The sequence below is a fragment of the Ischnura elegans genome, chromosome 1 (genome assembly GCF_921293095.1).
Source record: "Ischnura elegans chromosome 1, ioIscEleg1.1, whole genome shotgun sequence".
Classification (NCBI taxonomy): Eukaryota; Metazoa; Arthropoda; class Insecta; order Odonata; family Coenagrionidae; genus Ischnura; species Ischnura elegans.
Window position 1 is genome coordinate 49,993,883 of NC_060246.1, and position 23,965 is coordinate 50,017,847.

Here is a 23,965-nt window from a genome sequence, read left to right on the forward strand (position 1 = left end):
ATGGAACCATAGACTCTTCCAAACTTAGGTCACGTGAGCGGGTCACTACTTTGTCCATTGTTTCCTTGAATGCGTCTATGTGGGGATAATTTTGAATAATCAGTCGGTCAGAAGAGTGTTAGTGTCAGAGAACGTAGATAGGTTCTTGTTGATTTGAAGGGCTTGGAGAATTGACATGAATTGATCAAGCAACTTCTCTCTCCTGAAGCAATGCAAGTCATATAAAGATTGAGCTTTTCAGTTATTGGAGATACGGGAAATTTTGATAATTCTTGTATGAAAAATAAGGCGGAAAAGTGGGGAAATTCTTCTATGGTTAAATATTTCCATCTAGTAAATTTCCTTCAGGACACGCATTGCCCATTTTATATCCTCGGGCCGGATCAGTTTCTCCGAGTTCGGTGGCATGTGATTGGGTTAGTGGAAATTGTTCTCTTAGGCATTTTTTGTTGGGGAGGATGCCAAATAAAATGCTTGTAAGTATTTAGAATATTATGGAAATAATCAAGTAATGAGTCTCTAATTCAAATGCTAGTGAACATAAGATGGGGAAGTCTAGCTATTGTGCATGAAATGTAAATAGTAAAAATAAATTGCAATGTGGAACCAGGACTTCACTGAAGTTATTGTAAAATTTATGCAAATATGGTTATTATTTCTAGCGTAGCAGCAAATAAACATAGGGATAACAACAGATTTTGCCATGATGATATCATAGCAAATAAAATTCTCTCAGAAACTTTAAAGGTATAAGAACGGAAGCATTTATTATTTATCGTAAGGATTAATATACACATACCTGGAGTATGTCCGAAATTAGGCAACCAGCTTAGCAATTTACCACGCTAGCCTTATAGATTTACCTCACACGCCGGCAGATGGAACTAGAAATACGTCACAAGGACTTTTCCCGTCATTCCAACTTAGCCGTCGCGTTTTTGCGCACTTGAAATTTTTCACTTTTCGTATAATCGCGAAAAATAGATATCATCATTCGAAAATCTAAGAGCGTGAAATGCGCACTCCAGGAGTAATAATCTTTTGATTTAGGCAATAAAAAAATAAGAGGAAACCACCCTATTACTCAATTGTGATAGTGGGTGAAACTTAGCATCAGTGGGAAAACTTAACATAGTAAAATTAAATTAGACATCTCAGTCTCACCCTTGCCTTTAAGACCCATGTTTATTTCATTGCAAAAGTTCTTCTATCTGGTATCGCGTGTGAAAGTGTCTTCTCCTGCATTGCAATTAAAAGCAAAGAAATCAGTTAGAGCACCTAAGTGCTCAGTCCAATGTTCAGAACACATTCAATATATCTGAGCAAGGAGGTTGTAAGTTCACGCTGATAAGTAGTAAGTCTCGACCCTTATTCATAGAGAATTAGTATTTACCTATTTTAAAATGCATCCTAAGAGAATCCCAACTACCTCTCAGTTTAACTTTGAGGGGGTGGGTGGAATGTTGTTTGCTTACACTGGAAAAATGTCTAGAAACCACCCTGTCAGCATGAAATTCATAGAAATTGAATGAATTCCTTTTGGATGTGTCCATTTTTTTTATCATCTGCATATCTGTACCTGTATTATACTCATGATGGTTTACCAGGGGAATGCCACAATTCTGACTGACTGAAGGCTGTTTAAAAAGTCTTTTGTGACATGAGCAAGGTAGAAATACCAATATGAAGTGGAAAAAGTAAAGGAACATTCAAAGGGGTAGAATCCGCTATTGATTCATTTATAGATTGATTCATCAAAAGCTAGTTTTATGTACATATTACTTATGTGAGGTGGAGCACTTATTTAAAATATCATTGCTTATAGCTTGTGGTAAATTCTTATTTAGATAACAGCATTTAATCTTTATTCCAGGTTGAAACAGGAGGAGAAGAGGCTGCTCAGGTGTTGAGTCCCAACTCAGATGATTTGGAGGAAATAAAGCTTCCACAGCCTAATTTAAGTGTTATTTTTACTTCTAAGGTAAATATTATTTCTTATTTTGTGGGAGTACATGTTAAACCTCATGTTTCAATAACTTACTCCTGAGGCTTACACCCATGCCTCGCTTAGTGCAAGGGATGCTTTCCTCGGGGTCACTAATCGAATTTGTGTTATTTGAGACAATTTTAACATTGGGAAGATAAGGATGTGTTCCTGGTAGTATGGGTGTTGAGTATCGAATTTCCTATTGACCATATATATTCTTTTAGAGCCATATATTATTCATATATATATTCTTCTATTTATAGTCTTAAGAAACCTAATTTATTATATATAAATTTATAATTGAAAATATCTTTAAAGATAGTAGGCACTAATTCGAAGACATTTTTCCTCGATAAAAGAAATTCGTATGTCCTTTTGAAATTCCCTCCTTTAGTGCATGCATTCTCAGGGGTTCGTAATGAATTACCGGTAGTTGACGTATTTTCAAACCAGTCTAAAAACAATCCTTGTGTCGCCCCGGCCCTTTTGTTGCTCATCCAAATGACAAGCAAATACTACTTTGAATAGCATTTTTATTGCTTGAGAAGTTTGATAAATCATAAATGGCTTTAATTTGAAGTCCCTTGTGGCATCAGTGCCAAGCAGCAACTTGAAACAGTCTTTAAAAGCCTTGAAACCTGACCCAGGTTTTTCATCCCGGAATATGAACGAATGAGAAGGTATTCTCTTCCAAAACAATCCTGTCTTGTCAACATTAAAAACTAGTTGATTTAGATTCACCTGGTATTGCAGCTCTAAAATACCAGCACGCTGTTTAAAATTCTGGAACATACCAGAGCTTCCACTAAATGTCTTGGAGTAATCATCACTCTCATCTTCTTTTATAGATTCAAATAAAACCACAGCTTTTGCACAAATAACTGCCTCTGATAGAGTAACATCATTTGACCGTTTATTATATATCCAGGTGATTAGAAGTCTTTCCATTTTTTTCTATCTGTGAACTTTGCGTGTGCATTGACAACTTAGCTGAAGTTAGTGTGGCTAATGTCAGTGACGTTTTAACCTCATCTTTATTCAGTGCAGATATCTACGAATATATAAATAGAGAAGAAGATTTGAGGCTAGCAATTCTGTTTGTATGCGTAAGAAGAGGTTAATTTTGTGTGTGCTTAGAGCAAGTTCAAGTTTTATGAAGTGAGTGCTACGGTTATTTGATTTGGCTAAGCAGCATAAGGATATTTCCCCGAGGAACGAATTTGCACTTCATCGAAATTTCGCTAATCAAATTTGCACTAAGTGAGGCATGGGTGTATATTGGTTGAGTTTGAAGGAATCTTGTTTTGTTGCATCTATCTATAAGAAAGTAAAGAAGCTTATTAAATGGAATGAGTTATACCTTTAGCAAACAGTCTTGGTGTTTTATTAGTAAACTAACCAATAGAGTATACGTAGAAAGATAGAAAAAGTAGAGATGGGTCGAATAGCAGATTTCTCGAACTCGAATAGAATTCGAATATTAAATCATTCCTCGAATATTCGAATACCTCGAATTTCGAATGCCTCAAATACTAGAGTGGCACAAAGCATATTAAACGTACGTTTCTTCTTGTATTTCACTTGATGAATGTATAAGTAAAAGGTATACAATGGAACCTCGATCTATCGTTTTTCATGGGGATAGACGAAAAAAAAAAACAATGAATGCGGAAATGTTTGACTAGGTTGCCTATGCAACATGAAACTCAGGATTTTGGCGAGTAAATGTGATTTCCTTTAAAGGATTCAAGCAGGAATTTAGCTGATTAATGGAATATTTCAATTTTATGGAAACAATTTGGGTAATTAGTTGATTAGACTTACATTTCTTCCAAATATTCTAAGGGGACACTCCACCTCGCGAAAAAATGATTGCATGCTCTCTCGGCATTTACACTGTTACGATGGATTTCTGTCTGATGTATACATTCTTATTTACCAAACGCCACTTCAGCAGCACGCCCTTCTGATACTCGGCTTCATCCAACTTCTTATTTTCAACAGGTAGCTCGCCTTAGCCCCACTCCTACTGTCAAGTGCTAGTAGACAATCCAAGGCGTTTTGCTAAATACTCACGCTTCTCCACCGGATTTTCTTCTTCTTCAATAATTTTCCGTCCATCTTTGGAAGTTCTAACGAGATAAGCAGATGAATTCGAATTGCTAGCAGGGAGAAACCAAATATCCTGAGAAAACATCCCTTTGTCTGTGGCTGTAACAATAGAGAATTATAGCACAACTCATAAATTGTATCTATAACTTGTAAATATGTAACTTGATATATGTTTTTCGAAAAAATACCGCATCAACTTCCATGTAGCTCAGCTGCGAGGATATTGAGTTTTGCCAGAATTCTAAGTCTCCGTCGTATTTTGACATTTATTTCCTTACGTTAAATGCTTAAATAAAGTCAGAAATGTGTCATGTTTGGTCTCATTCTTTTTTAAATTACGTGCTCATTACGAATACTTCAATCCAATAAAGGTGTAATATCAATTGCCGAAAGTCGTTGTTAGACACCTTTTGGACTAATAGATGACTCATGCAGCAGTTGACCTCCAGAAATGGCGAACTTTGAAGCAGGTTGGCAGAAAAAGGTCAGTGGGGGAGAAAGAGGGAAGGGTGAAACACGATTCTATTATTCTCATATAACTTGATGTTTTTTTTAAGCTTTTGATTTATGGTCTTCATAATACGAACCCTGCGCGAGCTGGGGCCTTTTGTTTGATTTCGGAGAGGAGGAAAGGGTCGGAGGAGGGGCCGAGGGCTGATGGATGGAGGGAATAGCGGATTTTGGGAATTGTGCTACGTAGTTACTATTCCACGGCACTAAGGTTCTCCTGGCGGGGGAAACCGGGGATTTTCGGATTTTTTCACCCAATCATTTTCAGTTCCCCATGTCGAACTCTTTTCACCGCTTTAATCCGCGAATTTGATGTAGTTTGTCAACTTGCGTAAAACGGTGCTGCATGCACTAAATGACTAGAGTTCTCTACATTTTTCCAATTCAACTACCAACGACGTGCGTGTGACAGTGTATGGCACGAAATTCAAAGTATTCGAGGTATTCGAGAGCCTACCTTTAGCATAATTATTAGAGATCTCAAATATTGAATACTTTCTAGTATTTTAGGTATTCGAGTTTTTGTGGATATTAATCGCACATCTCTAAAAAAAGAGATGGAAGCACTTACAAGAATGTATTTTTGACATAATATTATTTTTTTCTCAGGATCTTTCCTCATATATTAATGATTACTTAAAATGGAATCATGAGTCTGTATTCGAATGGCCTTTCCCTGTGGATGCTGACAATGAAAAATGGTACAAGCGAGATTTTTTTGTTAACTTTATTATTTTGCAGCTGAGTTACTTCATGCAGTTAATATTAAATAATAGTATTGGGATCATTATGAACTACTTAGCTCTAGTAAAAATTATCATGACTTTTCATCACACAGGAATGGAGTTATGGATGAAAATAAAAATCACCATTCGTTGCACGCTGCGGCACTTTAGGGGTCACGCCCACATTTCAATTGCTCATATTTCATAAAATATTGACAGTTGGAGGCTAAAATTGTACATTACTTCTAATCATACCAGAATGTATGGCCATGGCATGTTTCATGAAAATCCATGTTGGTGGGTTACACTTGGTCAAAATATTGGTTGATTTGATATGGAATGACCCTTATGTGTTCCTTTCTCTGTCTTTCCCTCTCTATGAATATACATATATTCTTGTATATGTATGAATATATATGTATTCGAAGTAAAATTCTCTCCAAAAACCCTTAAAAACCTCCTCCTTGGGTTATATCCTTTAATGTTATTTTCCTCCTTTGTCCAAGCAACCTCAACTCTCTTAACTCCTTTATCTTATCCCTGGATGAATCCTCCATTGTATCCTTCTCTTCTTCCAAAGCCTAGTTGATGTTTCTTATTCTAATCAATGCTTTTACACCCATCAGCAGGTTGTGATGGCAATCAAATAGGCATATCCATAGGCTATAATATAATGAATCTACTGTGAAGTACTTTCTCTTTTAAAAAATTTCTAATAGAATCAATTATCACTTTTCTATGGCTTTCTTTAAGTAACCTCACAAATAATTGGGAGGAGAAAGGTAATTCTGTTGTTTTTCACTATCTCTTTGAATTTATTCTATTATCTTACTACAGGAAAGCCTGGAAATCACTGTCACAAAATCCTGCCTAGAGGTAGTGTCGGTATTAGGAACAGCATTTCAGAGTGCTATTCAAGAAAGTACCTCTCAATCTTCAGGTCCTGATGCTCCATATATGGTTCGAAATGACCTTGGTGTGCCAGTAAATCTTAAAATGAAAGGAACTAACTTTCAGGTGAGTAGTTTTTTAATGCAAATAAGATTTGTTTAAAAGTAGTTTTTAATGGGTTATTTAACATTGTTATGATTAATATTTCATAATAGTGGAAACACCAATTTACTGAGCTGAAGGGATTAAAATTCTTAACTTAGTAAATTAGAGAAATTTACCATTATGCCTTGTTGGCTGCATGCATAAGTCACCCAGAAGGTATATCTTTATAAGAAGAATGTCGTTAAGTGTTAGTGGCACATGCAATTTTTAAAATCTCAATAACCCCTGAAAACAACACAATGAGGCCTTTACATCGGAGGTTTCAACAACAACTATAACCAGACGATCTCACACATCCATGCCTTGGATAGGAGCAACCTATCCCGATTGGACCCAAACCCTTGACCTTCAGTATGGTAGGCGAGGGCTTTTCCCCACCGCCACCTAGGTCAACCATAGATAATAATGCATCATAGGTATACTGGAAGCCATATAACGAGTATAGGATTTAACAATAAGCTTGAATTAGCGATAGCTAGCTTTAGAACCATTTTCAACTCTATTGCAGTGTTAAATATATAAGAAAAAAATATATTAGCAATAATGACTAGATTTCTTACCTGCACTATCTGTAATTACAACAGGTTGAGTTTGTGTTTACAAGCTGCATCTCTGGCATTGAATGCTACTAAAACTATTTAATTTTTTTCTGCCCACTTTGACTTTCAAATGTTTGTTATGCCACACTTCTCCATTCTTAAATTAACTTCTTGTGTACGTACTTGTAATATTTTGTCATCCTCTTGTGCCTCCTGCAGTCAGATTAAAAATTTTCTCAGCGTGACTGCTAACATCATGACTGGCAAACCCAAGTCCTTATATCTAAAAACCAAAATGCAAAGAATCGCAGATTGTGAAAGTGATGAGTGTCCCAAGAGTGAAATTGTGAGGCGGTTTGGAATTAATGCATCGACATTATTCACCATCGTAAGAAAAAGGAGCATTCATAGGCAGTGCTTCAAGAAGAACATCCAAGCACTCAAAAACACTTGTCACCTGGAGAGTATCCCCAGGTAGAAACTGCCCTTTTCTCTTGGTTTTGCCAACAATGAGCCACAGATATTCAGATGGCCCTACTGGCCCAATGATGATAGCCAAAGCGGAATATTTGGGTGAGAGACTTGGTTTAGCCCATTTTAAATGCTCTGGTGGGTGGTTTGCACAATTTAAAAACAGGAAGAGACTATCCCTTCTTAAACTATCTGGTGAATATTCAAGTGTTGACGCAAGTGCTGTGGAAGTCTGGGGGGCTATGCGCGAAATTTTAGTCGTGCACGACTTCATTGTCGTTCCTTGGAGACGAATGCGACTGTCTCGTGCACGACTCCAGCCGAGCGCGGACAGTCGAGTGGTTGAGACCCCTCGACTTACCCTTCGATTGCAACCAGTGTGCTTAGTGCTCATCATAATGAATGCATAGTTGCCGCATGTGCTCGCAATTGGAATGCTAGAGGAGGAAAAATTAGATGCTTAGGATTCCACGAGTTTAGAATTCCGTTTTGGAAAAATAAATTTCTATTAGAACACAAGAAATTCGTGCGTTTATACCGGCTGAACAAATAACTTACAGCGGACTTAATCGATGGCTTATGAGAATTTGCGGGAATCGCCAAAATTTCGGCATTGACGTAGGAAACTAAAGGAGTGCTCGTTTTACATTGTAGAAGATTGTCTACATGCCATTAGCTATGACTTTTATGTGATAATTTTATTCTCCTGCAAGGAATTTAATTGATATAACACTATTTCTGAGTTTTGGTCTACATAATTCCAAAGCATTTTAACGCCTAAGGTTCTTACGGCGCTTCGCTTTTATACTGGAGGACCTCACCAGTCATCCGTTGGACAGGATGAGTACACTGCTATGTACCAATCTACGGCTGGCAGATACATTACCGAAGTGACTCATGCCATAAACGCGCATTTAAGGGTCCGGTTCGTGTATTGATTATTGATGGTGGACTATTCTAGGGTTGATTTTAATATATATTTATCTTTTTGTATACTTGAGATGCTGAGACGAAAACACGCAATGTAATGTTGGGTCCGGTGGGTCACTTTCAACCTGAGTCTACGATTTATGGAATTTCTATGGCAGAGTTTAGTGATTACATTTAAATGGAGAAATAGTTGATCTAAATTCAACTACAGTAAAAGAAAGAGGGAATTTCATTCAGCAAAGCGAAGGTCTGTAAATTAATGCCTTTAATGTTCACGAAATCTTGATGACGTTAAAAAACCATTTTAGCACTTTTCGGCCCATGCTGACGATTTTAAATTATAATCAAAGACGCTAGAGACTTTGTAGCGCTCTAGTTGTATGTTCTTTATAGTATAAATGATTGAGTAAATACATGAAACGTAAAACTTACGTAGTGGGAGCAGTAATTAACTTTGCCAATATTATGATATGCGTTCCAATAGTTTTAGTTATTGTACATTATCTATATTCCGTCATTTGTATGAATGTAACGTATTGCTTCGCTTTTAAATTACCTATTACAAGAGGCGATAGGTATCTTTGGTGGACTATTGAAGCTTGGTTCCGAAATCAAAATGTAATATAATTAAATTTTCAACCAAAGCGAATGGGATGCTAAGTGGGATTGATGCACTATTATTGAAAAATGTTAGTGGACATTTGGATCACTTTATACATGTCTTCAATACCCTTCGTGAGCAGCAGAGAATGGGATTTATAATGAAAGTAACAAGAGGTCAAGAAAACAGAAAAAAGAAAATCTAATGAAAGTAACTTTCCTACCTTCGTAAATAGCCTTGCGAGCATTCGTTCATGGGCACAAAAAGCACCGCTACTATTGAAAATGCATCTTGCTACCACATTTCAAAAGAATGCAAATGGCATCACTAAGATCCTCACACTCATTGACGCCGGTACCGGTGCTCACGAATTTCGTTTCAAGCAATGCTGAATTTACTTCACCATACTAACCAAACACCTTACGGGACTTAAAAATAGGTTTATTAATTATAAGACCATTGAGTACGTACCGTGTATTCCAATGGAAGAAAGGGGCCAATAAACAGAATGATTGATCGAAACAAGGAAAAGTTTAATGAATTATTCTTCATAAAACTACATACATTTCATTTCAACACGGGAAAATCTTCATTCCTTCAGCGGTATATCACAAATTTACACTGATCCAGTATATTTAGTCCGAGTCATATCAACGCTAAGATATTTGAAGTAACATGCAAATGGTAACAAAATGCAAACATTAACACTTCCATGAACATCGCACAAGAAATTGATGTTATAAACCGTAAAGTATGTCACACGAGTTCACAATCACAACACTAGCGATGATTCCTTCTATGACATCCACGTAATTTATGCTTTCGTCGACGAATGTATTTTAAATAGCCCAAAATGTGATTTCAAGCGACAAAAAGGTTTCCTAATTAAATAATTACCCTTTTGGAAGTCGTGGACTTACGGCGAACAATAAGGCAAACGATGTAAACAAGCCGTGGTGGAAGATGAACGTACATTGTTACAATACTGATAAACATAATTTTGTCACTACTAATCACAAGAGTATAATCATTACAGGCGTAGGAAAACAAGTACGTAGCACACAAAATCCTATTCAAGATAGTTATACTATAAAATTCCGATATATTGAGCACCAAAAGTTAGCGATATTCTTCCATCGACGAATGTTGAACCCTTGAATATATATACACCCATGTCTCGTATAGTGCAAGGGATGCGTTCCTTGGGGTCTTTGCGCTATACGAATTTGCGTTATACGAGAGCGTTTTATCATTGGGAAGATAGGGATGCGTTCCTGGTAGGATAGGTCTTGGGTATTGAATTTCCTCTAAAACATATATATTCCCATAAATAGCCTTAGAAAACATTATTTATATAAATTTTTATAGTTAAAAACATCTTTAAAGATAGTATGCACGCATTCAAAGACTTTTATTCACGTTAAAAAAAATTCTTACGTGCTTTTGACATTCCCTCCTGTCGTGCGGGTGGGCTAACATCTGCTATCTCAGGGGATCGTAATGCGTTGCCGGCAGTTGACGATTTTTCAAACTAGTCTAAAAACAACTATTGTGTCACCCAGGCCCTTTTTTCGCTCATCGAAATGACAGGATAATGCTACTTCGAATGCCATTTCATAGCTAGCGGAGTTTATGAATGATAAATCATTTTAATTTGAAGTCCTCCGAGTCATTAGCAGCTACGTGAAACAGTCTTTAAATGCCTTGAAACCTGACCCAGGTTATCCTTCCCTGAAAATGAATGAACGAGATTGCATTCTTTTCCAAAGCAATATCGTCTTGTCAACACTAAAAACTGGTTGAGGGGGAAAGGAGCCACTTTCAATCACAAGTTGGAGTTCATCAGAAAATGTTGCGGTGACTGCGCTATCAACACTTGCATATTCACCTGATATCGCCGCACTGAAAATACCTGCTTGCCGTTTAAATGCTGGAACCAACCGGAGCTTTCACTAAATGTCTCGGAGCGATTACCACTTTCGTCTTTTTGTACTGATTCTCTATGAACTTTCCGTATGTGTAGACCGCTTGGTTGAAGTTGGTGCGGCTGAGGTCACTGATGTTTTAACTTCGTCTTTATTCAGAATAAGGCATCGTACGTTTAAACTTCCGCGCAATATCGCTTTGACGCTCTCCATTTTCAAAGCAATTGACCTCTTTCAATTCCTCTTCTAGGTTTATAGTTTTTTTGATAAATTCTTGATTTTTCTACACGCATTCCTATTTTTTGCTATATTCTCTTGGTTTTTACTCTGTATGGCTCTATCTAAATCACCTTCCACTGCTGAACTGTATTCCTGAGACGCAGAAGGCCTAAGACTGCGGGGAGGGAACGAAGCCATTGTGTTTGAGACTCTATAGCGGACCCTTTTATGTGTTGATGCTATTCATGCGCAACTCGGCCACCACTCCATTTCTCCCCCGTGAATACCGATGACCTTGAAGGCTTTAGCGTAGACGCTCTACAAGTCAATCGCCCGATAACCTATGACGGCAAAAATACGTCTCAAACCGTATTGCTGAAAAAAAATCATTTCCACTAGCCCCACGCTTAATTAACGATCTTAATTATTTATTATCATTCTGTTAAGGAGACGAGATAAATTACTTCGGTAAGCCGGCTATCTGGACCCAATGACGAGTAATACTTTTGGCCATTGCACAGCAATAGATTTCGATTAAGCTTTGAGGCAAGCAATAACATTAATATGCGTAAAATGATAGAAATTTCGTTTGTACTTCGCGCAAGTTCACGTTTTATCACGAGAGCGTTTAAGAGTTTTGATTAGGCTACACTGCGTTGCAATGTTTCCCCGAGGAACGTATTTGCGCTATATCGAAATTGCGCTAATCGAAATTGCGCTATACGAGACATGGGTGTACGCTTATTTACTTAGGCTAGAAAAAATCCGATAGAAAACAGAAAAATCTCCGAGCACGAAACACATCGTACCAACTGGAGTAAGAAATTGAGTCAGCAATGTAATTAAACATCGTAAATATCTTACAAAACTGTGATCAACTCTATTTAACTTCTTCCAGGGCTGCCGAGTTTTCTATGGCATTTTCGGAGTCTCATTTGTCACGTAAATTTGCTGTTGCTATTTGAAATTAGCTGTTGTTTACTTCTCAAGCACTCGTTTCTGCGACGTTGCCACTCACCCTTCGTGTCACTCGAGCGACCTATGTCGCACTCGGCCGACTTCGTCTCAAGCATACCGATCTGCGCTCGACTCGGGATACCACTCGACATCACCACTCTCTTCGTTGCCGAGCGCTCGGATAAGTCGAGCGGTTTCGAGCATAGACCCCCTGGGCTCTTTTCCTTAAAAAAATGAATAATTGCAGCCACTATGATGTTTACTTTGTAGATTAGACAGGCTTATTTTTAGCCTTCTCTTGGACAAAACTCTGTCCACTCGAGTGGACCCCTGCAAAGGAGGGAATAAAAATGAAGACCGTTTACTGTTCTCATCTGAGCAAATATGGATATCTCAAATAAATCAAAACCAATTGTAGTGGATCGGGTTGGTGTGGTGGCTAGAGTGTTGGCTTCCCACCCAGTGGGCCCGGGTTCAAATCCCGGCAGCGGCAGAGTATTTTCAGACTGCCCGATCCCTGCTTGAATGTTGTGTGGAGGACATTTCAAGCGCAACACTCCGTCCGTCGGATGGGACGTTAAGCCGTGGTCCCCTTGGTGCCTTTCGTTTAGAGCAGGCTAATGCCGACACCGGGTTTCTCTCCACCCTTCCTCACCTACCCTTCCTGCATGGCGCAAATGACTTCAGCTGTCGGTCGCCTCCTCCAAATACCATACCATACCAATTGTAGTGGGGAAATCTGCTCATCCCCATTGTTTTAAGGATGTTATAACACTCCCATGTGCTAATGGAACAAACAAAATGCGTGGATCTTGGCTGCTTTCCTCATGCAGTTGCTATGAGTGTTAGATGCTAGGATTGGTGGAAGTAATAAAGCATTACTATTAATTGACAATTGCCCAGTTCATCGGTCAATATTGCTTAGAAACATAAAAATTGTGTTTTCGTCACCTTACTCAACGAGTGTTCTTCAAACATTAGACCAAGATGTAATTATGTTGTTCTAACAAAATTTCTGTAGTTTACTGTTGAATTACCTGATTGCACGAGTACCTGGATGCAATCTAAAAGAATTAAAGTGGAATGTTATGAATGTCATGCAGTCAATATCAATAAGCTGAAAAAAAATTCCTCCAGAGCATATATCAGCATGTTTCCAGCTTGCCAAATTTATATGAGAGGAGAGCGGCAAACCCATAGATGTGTCGGAGGAGGTGCATAGGGAAAATGATGAGCCTGATGGTTGGGTAGACATTCAACAAAATTTTGCCCCATCTGACTTGAAGATTATATAGGCACTGATGAATGTGGACTTGTTCTTCAAGTGTTTTGGAGGACAAGTTGTTTGCAGATGCAGTAGATGAAGAAATTTCTGAAAATCTATGCCTTAAGTGGTTGTAGTGTGATTTGCCAACTGATGATGAACATAAAATAATGATTCATATTTACTGAGCTAGTAATGAATATGAACTGGTTATGGAATATGTTATGGCAAATTTTTCTTTAGCAGTTTGATCTCTCTCTAAATAGCATTGTTTTGCAAAATAATTTTATGTTTGTTTAGGCAGTTTTTTTTTAGAGTCATTAGATGAAGCTTAATGATAATTGATCTATGGAGAAGTAACCAAGTCATTTTTACAGCCTATCTCTTTTTTAGCTTTTCTTTATTTATATCGTCTTTCATCCAGCAGTTGGAGAGTAATATGTATTTATTTTATTACTCTTTTCTGCATTATGCTGTGTACTTCAAATCTTGAAGTTTTATTGATGAAAATACCAAGTGTTTCCTATCACTATGCTGTTTTTGTTGTTTGTGTAAGTAAAATACAGTACACTCCCGACCATCCAGGTTAATGATGGGGAAAGGCGGCACAAATAATCGAAAAACATGGATAATCCAAACTTTAATTTAATTTCTTGTAGTTTTCATAATTTACGTAAATCAAACAATCTATTATTTAGAGATGGGTCGAATAGCAGATTTCTCGAACTCTAATATCGAATTCGAATATTAAATCATTGCTCGAATATTTGAATACCTTGAATTTCTAATACATACCTCGAATACTAGAGTTGCGCGTACATAAGTATATTAAACGTACGTTTATTCTTCTATTTCCTTGATGAATGTATAAATAAAAAGGTATCCCATGGAACCACGATGTATCGTTTTTCAAGGGGATGGACGAAAAAAAAACATGAACGCGGGAATGTTCGACTAGGTTGCCTATGCAGCAGGAAACCAGTACGCTTCCTGACCTACTTTATATAATATTTTTTCTCTGCCAGACATTGTACTTTAAATTAAAACTAATTGCTCTATCTTTTGAAGAAATATTTTCCCTCTTCAATAAAATATTCATAAGAACTTTATGCCTTCAGGATTTTAAAAAAATGTTTCAATGAAATTCTGTTTTAAACCGTTGACAAATTCGGTCCAAAAACTCAACGCCTTCGTTCAACTGTACTATCTTGAAAACTGCCACCTATTCTGCTCGTGAGACTTCAAGAAGGGTCAGCTACTTAAGCTTGAGATATGGTATCTTCTAAGCTCACTGCTTTCTCTCCGTCTTCTTCTTGTGTCGTCACCTCAAGCCCCAAGTGCATTTGGTCCACCTCGCTAGTCCTAATCGTCTTAAGGGAAGGGACCATGTGCTTCGCTCTGCATTTGTTTTTTAAATTTATTTTCTGGACAGTAATCAACGAAGATAAGATTCCTTCTAAACAGTCAGCGTATACCACGACCCCTTCGAGATATTTCTTGTCTCTTGATGGAGCTTCGAAACGCGCTTCAGTCCACTAGAGTCATTCGTGCTGTGTGGTGTTCTTTCAGGCAATGTGTTGAAATTCTCATAGGGTGTACTTCCTGTGTGTGGTATTTTTATTTATAATTGGGGATTCTTTGAAATGGGAATAGTATTGAAAGGCAAAAAAGAGACTTGGAAGTCTGTTTGTGTGTTAGGCTATACTAAATTCATTGGTGGGGTGAATTTCAAGGACCTGTTATTGCATTCATACCTAATGGAAAGAAAATGCCATTACAAGTGGTGTATGAAGTTATTTAGGAGACTATTGAATGCCGCAGTCCTAAATTCATATGTTTTTCACATGAAAAACATGTATAAAAAATTGACTTATCATTTCGCGTGCCATTGGTTGAGGTAAAATTTTTGAAATATCCAACTTCATACAGACTGTTTGGACATGGCCGGCCATCACTCCTTACACAATTTACTACCAAGACTCACAGAAATACATTTCCTAAGGACAATTCCTGTGCCTGGGAAGAAATAAAAGTCTCAAAGGAGGTGTTCAGTTTGTGCCTAATATGGGAAATGAAGAGACTTCGTGTACTGGTGTGAAAAATGTGCAGTGGGATTATGTTTGGATTGCTTCAAATCATATCACACAAAGCCGATTTTCTAAGGTAAAATCATTTGAATATTCACATATTGACGTTTGAAACATTAGCACGTGATTACCTGTTTATTTTCAACGATACTGATCGAATATTATGAAAGATATAAAAAAATGAGTGATAGTATGCCAAAAAGGCAAAGTCATTTAAATCTCATCCGGCCGCTCGGATGGGATTTAATTAAATGCCTGCTGCGCTTGATGGGTCAAAGGATTAAAACAGGAATTTAGCTCACTTATGGAATATTTTCATTTTATGGAAACAATTTGGACATATAGTTGATTCAACTAACATCTCTCAAATATCTGATGGGGACACACCACCTCGCGAAAAAATGATTTCATGCCATCTCAGTATTTACACTGCTACGATTGATTTCTGTCTGATGTATACATTCTTATCTACCAAACATCATTTCAGCGGCATGCCCATCTGATACTCGGCTTCATCCAACTTCTTATTTTCAACAGGTAGCTTGCTTTACCCCCACTCCTACTGTCAAATGCTAGCAGACAATCCGAGGCGTTTTGCAATATACACGCGCTCTTCCACCAGATTTTCTTCTTCAATTAGGTAATTTCAGTCTATCTTTGGAAGTTCTCACGAGATAAGAAGATGAATTCAAATTGCTATCAGGGATAAACCAAATATCCTGAGAAAACATCCCTTCGCCTGTGGATGTAATAGTAGAGAATTATAGCAAAACTCATAAATTGTAACTTGATATATGTTTTCGGAACAAAATACCGCATCAACTTTTGAGAAGCTCAGCTGCGAGGATGTCGAGTTTCGCCAGAATGCTGAGTCTCCATCGTATTTTGACTTTTATTTCCTAGCGTAAAATGCTTAAATAAAGTCAGAAATATGTTGTGTTTGGTCTTAATCTTTTTTAAATTACGTGCACATTACTAATATTTCATTCTAATGAAGGTGTAATATCAATTGCCGAAAGTCATTGTTAGACAACTTTTGGGCTAATAGATGAGACTCATGCATAAGTTAACCTCCCGAAATGGGGAACTTCGAAACAGGAAGGCAGAAAAAGGTCAGTGGGGGAGAAAGAAGAAAGGGGGAAACACGATTCTATTGTTCTCCTGTAACTTGATATTTTCTTTTGAAGCTTTTAATTTATGGTCTTCATAATACAAACCCTGCGCGATCTGGGGCCTTTTGTTTGATTTCGGAGAGGAGGAAAGGGTCGGAGGAGAGGCCGAGGGCTGATGGATGCAGGGAACAGCAGATTTTGGGAATGGTGCTACGTAGTTACTATTCCACGGCACTGAGGTTCTCCTGGTGGGGGAAACCGGAGATTTTAGGATTTTTTCACCCAATCATTTTCGGTTCCCCATGTCGAACTCTATTCACTGCTCTAATCCACGAATTTGATGTAGTTCGTCAACTTGCCTAAAATGGCTCTGCATGCACTAAACGACTAGAGTTCTCTACATTCTTCCGAGACAACTACCAACGACGTGCGTGCGACAGTGTATGATGCGAAATTCAAAGTATTCGAGGTATTCGAGAGAGTACCTTTAGCATAATTATTCGAGATCTCAAATATGGAATACTTTCTAGTATTCAAGTATTCGAGTAATCACGGATACTATTCGCGCATCTCTACTATTATTAATTAAGCACATTTTCTATTATTTTACTGTGGTTTCTGAAAACCACATACCCCTGGCTGCGAGGTCACGGATTCAGAAAAGTGGTTTGCACGAATGCTTCAAAACCACTGTGCCATGTTGGAAACCACTCTGACAGGCGCAATGACGAGTAGCCACGTCTCGCACAAGTTTTCCAGGACACAACTGCTGCCGGATGCAGATCCGTAACCACTGAGCCGATCCTGCACCGAAATGTTTGGAAAAGAAAAGCACGGAACTCCCCTGAAGGCAACGGGCACGCAATTACGCCGTGCAGTAGTGGTTATAGGGGGCCAGGACTTACGAAAATTGTCTACGCAGGTGTGTCCCTTGCTATGACTCACGCTATCTGTACTTCCACTTCCCTTGCTGCTTTCACTTTTACTATTCCCTTCCTCTCCAGTTTGGCCTCGACTGCTAATGGCGTAAACATGCCCGAATGTGACGAAATCTCCGGTTCCCTACCGCCGTATTCCACTGCATGTGAGACCATGGCAATAATTGCACATTTGCGATATAAAATATACAATTAAAGATGGTAGGTAACATTTCTCTGAATTTATGAATGATTAACCATTGAAGAATCTATTAAAATTAATTGAGAACTTTTTTCATGCCTTTGATCATCGTCTAAAATGCTAGAGCAGGCATCCAAGTAAAGTTGAAACATTCCTTATCAGCAACTAGATAAAATAATTTCCTTCGAAGAAGAGGATTCTAATGGTTAGAGGTTAAATTCAAAGTGGGAAGAGGTTAAATTCAAAGTGTGTCGCAGCACCAAAACACTATCATGATTCACACCACCTGATTCAGTTAACCTGCTTAACCTTATAATTATTTTTTTTAACACATTGTTGAATTTATTTTAAAAGGTAATTATCGTCAACATGGGAAATAAAAATTACCAATACATTTTTGTGATTTCACAAAGCATAATATAACTTAATTATTTTCTTGAAATATTGAGGGGGCTCCGCCCCCCCAAACGAATCCTTGAGGGGGCTCGGGCCCCCTCAGGCTCCATGGAGTCGGCACCACTGATCACCCGATGATGACGTCTTACTTTGAAACCATGGTCGTGTAAATGTGTGAATAAATATTTCATGTGAAAGCACAAAGTTTCTTCTTTTTAATTTTGAAAGCTGATATCAAATTATCATCTTTTAAAGTAAACAGGTCATCAAGTTCCTCGATTCCCTGTTGTGTTCTACCTTTCCTCCCTCACGCCACTCTCACTTTCATACTTAAGATTATAAATTAATAAATATTAAATAATTATTATTAATAAATTCCCCCTTCTCACTGTGTTTGCTTCTGTGACAGCAGCCTTTGTCAAGTCTTAAAAATGTCTGCATTTTGTTTGTGCAAAAGGTTTTACTAAATTTTGCTCCCTCTTAAAGGTTTCCCTGCATCAGGAAATCCATTCAAGTACATGAAAAGGTTGTATTATGGTGAGTCACCTATAGTACTGATCTCTACTTCTGCACCCCAATGAGCTAGTTTTTGTGGCCATTGTATTTATAATAGGAGTCTTTTAGAAGTAAATTTGATTCCAAACGCTACTTTTAACTTATCTGCTAAACAGCTAGAACATCATATTAGACCTTGAGTTGAGAAATTGAGTAATTATAGAAAGGGTGCATTCAGGGTAGAAGTCGGCATCAAAGTTAGCAGCAAATTTTTAGCATTAGCATTACTATAATACTTCAAGTTATGAATGAAGAGGCCTAGTTTTGGTATTTGATGCAAAATATTATGGTACCATTGAATTGGAGAAGTAAAATGCATTACTAACAAAAAATACCTTTAGATGTGATGACAGATGAAAGTTAGACACATGAAAAAACAAGTCACCTATGTAGTTTGTGAAAGCCTTTGGCTAACTTACATGGCTGTCTTTCTCAACCAATCTCAGGCAATTGAAGTGTGAAAAGTATTAGGAGGGAAAATATATGAGGAGGAAGGGAGGAGATTTTCCTTTCCTTTATTACTTCTTCAAATGCTTTAACTCTGCATTTATGTCTGCCTGTATTTACCTATTCTGTATCTCTTGGACACTATAATGTCTCTCTAATATTTGATCTTTTTTCTGAACAAAAATTAATTTTACTCCTTGAAAAACGTTTTAAAATATTCTTATGCCCAAAGCACCTGACTGGCTCTGATGGGACGTGACACTCTGATGGAAGAGCATCTAAGAGATTGTTATGGTATTTAACACAATTTGTTAAGCAAAATACGTACGTATTGGTGCTTTCCATCCTGCCTTGTTTTAATTATGATGATTCATTAGAAATGTTCCTGTAAGCAAAGGAGTTTAGATCTGTAAGTCCACGAAGCAAAAAGTTGATGATATTCTTGTTTTTATTGCAGCTATGAATGCTAGTACATAATGCTAAACTTTAATGAGCTCTGTCACACCAGGTTGTAACACTTGTGAACATCGATCACTGGCTTTATACTGCTGGGATCCAGCAATGTGGCCCGGCTTCAGCCCATCTCTCCTTCCTTCTAAAAATAGAAAATTTCCACACACTGTCTTTTCTATCCAAGCTTCCCTTGCCCTCTGACTTTCATGCCGTAATAGGGTGGTTTCCTATTATTTTTTTATTGCCTAAATCGAAAGATTATTACTCCTGGAGTACGTATTTCACGCTTTTAGATTTTTAAATGACGATATCTATTTTTCGCGATTAAATGAAAAGTGAAAATTTTCAAGCACGCGAAAATGCGACGTGTAAGTATGAATGCCGGGAAATCTCTCCGTGTGCCGTATTTCTGGTTCCCGCTGCCGCACTGTGAGGTGACCTTGAGGCGAGTTGAGCGCTGATACGACGCAGGCTGCTAGCGGGTAGATGAGTTCCCTGCTGGCTGGTAGCGCTTGGCTTAAATAAGGATTATTAATACCTTATCAAATGAAGAAAACTTTCCGGCCTTAGCAAGTTTTAATAAGTGATTATTAAGACATGTTTCCCTGAGCTCTGCACCTCATGCATGCATTGGTAACCTCAGACGATGTATAACTCCTATCTTCTCGTATAGAAACTAGGTCCCTGTGATGTCACGTGGAGTGGCATCGCATGGGTGCCAATCTGGCCCTTTTCAAATGAGGATAAAAATGGACCATTGCCATTCGTCTAAACCGGTATTTCTAAAACGAAATAATTTGTATATTATGAATACAGTAATGGTGGGTAACGAATCGCAATCAATGCCTTTCATTTTTTTTGATGAAGGAAACTACCCTATTGTTCTAATTCGCTCAATTGATTGTACTCCGTGTTTTCAGGGAAGAAATAGTTGATAAGGGTTCCTACTTCCATTCCAATAGTGTTTTTTATATGACTAAACTTTCTTTGGTCTGGTTCCTACCCTTCGACCTATCTGCTATGAGTGGCCCCACTGGCAGTTATTGAGAATTAATCCCACCAGTCCAGCTCTAGGGGTTATTGGAATGTGCAAGCCTTTCCATCCGCAGCAAGGTTGTAGCCCATTGAAGGGAAAACTAGCATAACTTTATCATATTACACAATGCATCTTTAGGAGCACAAAGTGGGAAATGTTGGTAATTATCTCATAGCTACCAAAATTAATCGCTTAATGTATGTTGTCAATGGACATAAATCATACTTAAGGTATGTACAAAAAAATAGCCATACCTATATCTGAAATATTACAAATCATATCTTTTGATTATTTATTTCATTAATTGAATTACCAATACATATGTTTATTATAAATTTCCAAAGGGGATTGTTCGTATAAAGTTGGTAAAAAGGATGCATTTGATGTTTAGAAATTTTCAGACTTTCACGACTCATTTGAGTCAGTTTTTGCCAGTGAAATTATTGTAATCTAGCTTGCTGAATATCATACTAAATTCCGTGATATGCTTTAAATCATTTAATTTGAACAGCACAGTGATAAAACAGTATTTAGTAAGAAAAAATGGCTTTTGATTTGATATAGAGATTGTGATCAAATGGCCACTAGCCATGCTTGTGGTTAGGGTGTAACTCATGTTTTTCCAGTATTAAGCAAACTAATTCAAAACTAAAATATTTATCTGTAGTCCCTACTTATTAGTTTGCTTATTTGTTTGCTACAAATTTTTTTAATACATAAACTAGGAAATAATTCTCTACCATTTAAGTTCTGTGTGCTAGTAAAAGAAAGCTTAGTGCAGTTGCAGAGATAACTTATTAGTGGACTGCTAAGGCAGATAATTATTTTTAAATGCAAGTGTAACATCTTCATTTGCCTTTTGTGTAATTTATTGTTTATCTTTTTTTTCTCTTAGGTTTACTCGACTGGTGGTGAAGAAAACAGCAAGGATGCCATACGTGAAATATGCTTGCAGTCTGGGGCTCAAGTTCACTTGGGAATTGTGCATACCAAATCATCAAAATCTAAACTTATTGACCATGAGGAGGAGCTTCTATCAATAGAAGTGAGTTCAATAATTCTCTTCCATTACAAATAATTGTTTTAATATTTGCTGTTGCTAGTTGGAGTAATATTAAGTTTCTTTTGACGTAGCATTGTAGGTATTTTAATCATGTGGCTATTGATTGGTATTTTAATAATATGGCATAATAAGATGATGTCTCCATGTTCCTGGGTTTCACCGCATGGATTTTCTTTGTGACGACAATTTCGACAGATCGACCTGAAGACGCCGGTTGGAATACCGGCGAAACTGTCGTCACAAAGAAAATCCACGCGGTGAAACCCAGGAACATGGAGACATCATCTAGACAACGCCGCGGAAAACTACGCATCAACTTCTATGGCATAATAAGTTAAATATAAAAAATTGTCAATGTTAATTGCATAAGTGCGAGTCTTGTGTAACATGTATAGTTAATTATGTATCCTGATCTGGTCAGTTATTCTCATATTTGTTGGGAAAGTCTAAAATCCTCTTTACTCTTAAGTGGAGGGGAACTCTGTTGTACGACAACAGTTTTTTTTTCAACCTCCAATCGCCCAGCAAAAACACCATACAAGCGTCAGGCAGGTACTGAGCGGATAGAACAACTGTGCATCCTCTGCACTGCATGCTCAAGCCATTTCTAACAATCTCATTAACTACCCTGCCTCAATTGATTCTCCCACCAAGCATGCACTGCAGAGTGACAGCCATAAAACTTGCCAAATGGCTTTAGCATGGACATGTCTTGACCTTTATGCCGATGAAAGAGAGGTTTTTAATGCACTGTGGCTAGAGTGTGAAACAGTGTAAAACATTATGCCCATTCTAATGCAAAACAAAAGAGGAAGAACATGCTGACTTCCGACAGTGCTCTGATCTGTGACAGTGCCCGTCATCTCAGCACTGATTCAGCCCAACCGCTCCTTGGGTAATTTCAATGGGACATTTTCGATCTCCCACCATGCAATACCAACCTAGTGATTTATGACTTCCATATTTATGCTGAATTGAAGATGTGGCTAGGAAGGGAAGAGTTTTCAAACGAACGATAAGCTTCAGGACAAAGGCAAAATTCATTGGAAATCATGGACGGCAACATCCTATGAAGGAGGTATAGTTTGTAAAGCTTGTCCACAGGCACGACCAATTCCTCAATCGCCGAGGCCATTATGTCGAAAGGACACCACAAGTGTGCTCAATATTTACCAATAAAATAATTTTTAATCAATCAGTTCGTCTTCTGTTCATGACCCATTGTAGGTTGAAAAAAAAACTGCCCTTGTAATAAGTGTGACATATAGCATGCATTGGAGTACATACAAGGAGTGATTGGCAGCATACCGTCAAAAGGAACATATTTTATGCAGAAAATGAAATAGGTATAGCAAGGTCAAGAAGTCCCTGTCATAGTTTTGGCCAGGTATTAAAAACATATATAGGGAGTGTTGCTCAATTGATTTATTAGTTGACTCTTGGGGCGGCCCATTTTATGTTAAAAATTTTAGGATAGGATCTGAGATGAGATCACTACAAACTTGCAGAAGACTAAAGAATCTGCAGGTTAAATGTAAAAAATGAACCTGGATGTACTTGGAATCAGCGAAATGGAATGGCACTAAGAGGGAGCTTTCTTCTGTATTCGAAAAACACTTATTAATGAGGATGAAGATCCCCATATTATTTTACCATAGGTTATTCTAGAGTGAAAGAGACCAAGATAAAAGATTTTTAAGACATTTAAGCTTAATGTATGTTTTATAACAGATGAAAGATAAAATATGGAATTCAGTTTTTTGCATAAGTGAGAAATATGCGCATCGTACTTAGGTGGGAGTCAAAGTAGATACATAGGAATTTATGCTGATGTACTGAGAATAAATCATTATTTATAAACTGAATGGAATAAGGTCTGAAGAGTTGGTCTTTGTTGAGTAAATAACTATTTGCGTTTTCTCACTATTTAAAATCAGGTCATTACTGTTACCAATTTGACATAAGTTGAATTATAAGTTTTCCTAGGTCTGGTAAATTGCACAAGAAATTGCTTGATGACAACATACTCATATCATTTGCAAACATTATACATTTATATACATGATACATAAACTTATTCGGAAGATCATTTATTAATATCAAAAACAGTACTGGGCCCAGCACTGACCCCTGTGGCACATCTTCACTTACTGTTTCAAATGAAGAGAGGTAAATTTTGCTATTCTTACAAAAGGCCACTCTCTGGTTTGTGATTGCAAGATATGTTTTTAGCCAATGCAATGCAACTCCTCTGATTCCCAATCCTTCACATTTTACAAATAATTTATTGTGTTGAATAGTATCAAGGGCCCTGCTTAAATCAAAGAATATGCCCATTAACTTGTGCTTTATAGTTATCTCTTCAATAATGTAAGCCACAGCTTCAAAGAGAGCTTGTTCA

The 23,965-nt window shown here is 37.5% G+C and overlaps 1 protein-coding gene across 1 annotated transcript in view; it reads left to right on the forward strand.

Moving 5' to 3' along the window:
• LOC124159790 (vacuolar protein sorting-associated protein 13) overlaps positions 1–23,965 on the forward strand; it is a 295,602-nt gene that overhangs the window by 158,397 nt on the left and 113,240 nt on the right. Inside the window, exons 33-35 of the mRNA XM_046535708.1 lie at positions 1,874–1,981; positions 6,172–6,351; positions 21,397–21,546. Coding sequence (XP_046391664.1) covers positions 1,874–1,981; positions 6,172–6,351; positions 21,397–21,546 — 438 coding nt within the window. The remainder of the gene's footprint in view (positions 1–1,873; positions 1,982–6,171; positions 6,352–21,396; positions 21,547–23,965) is intronic.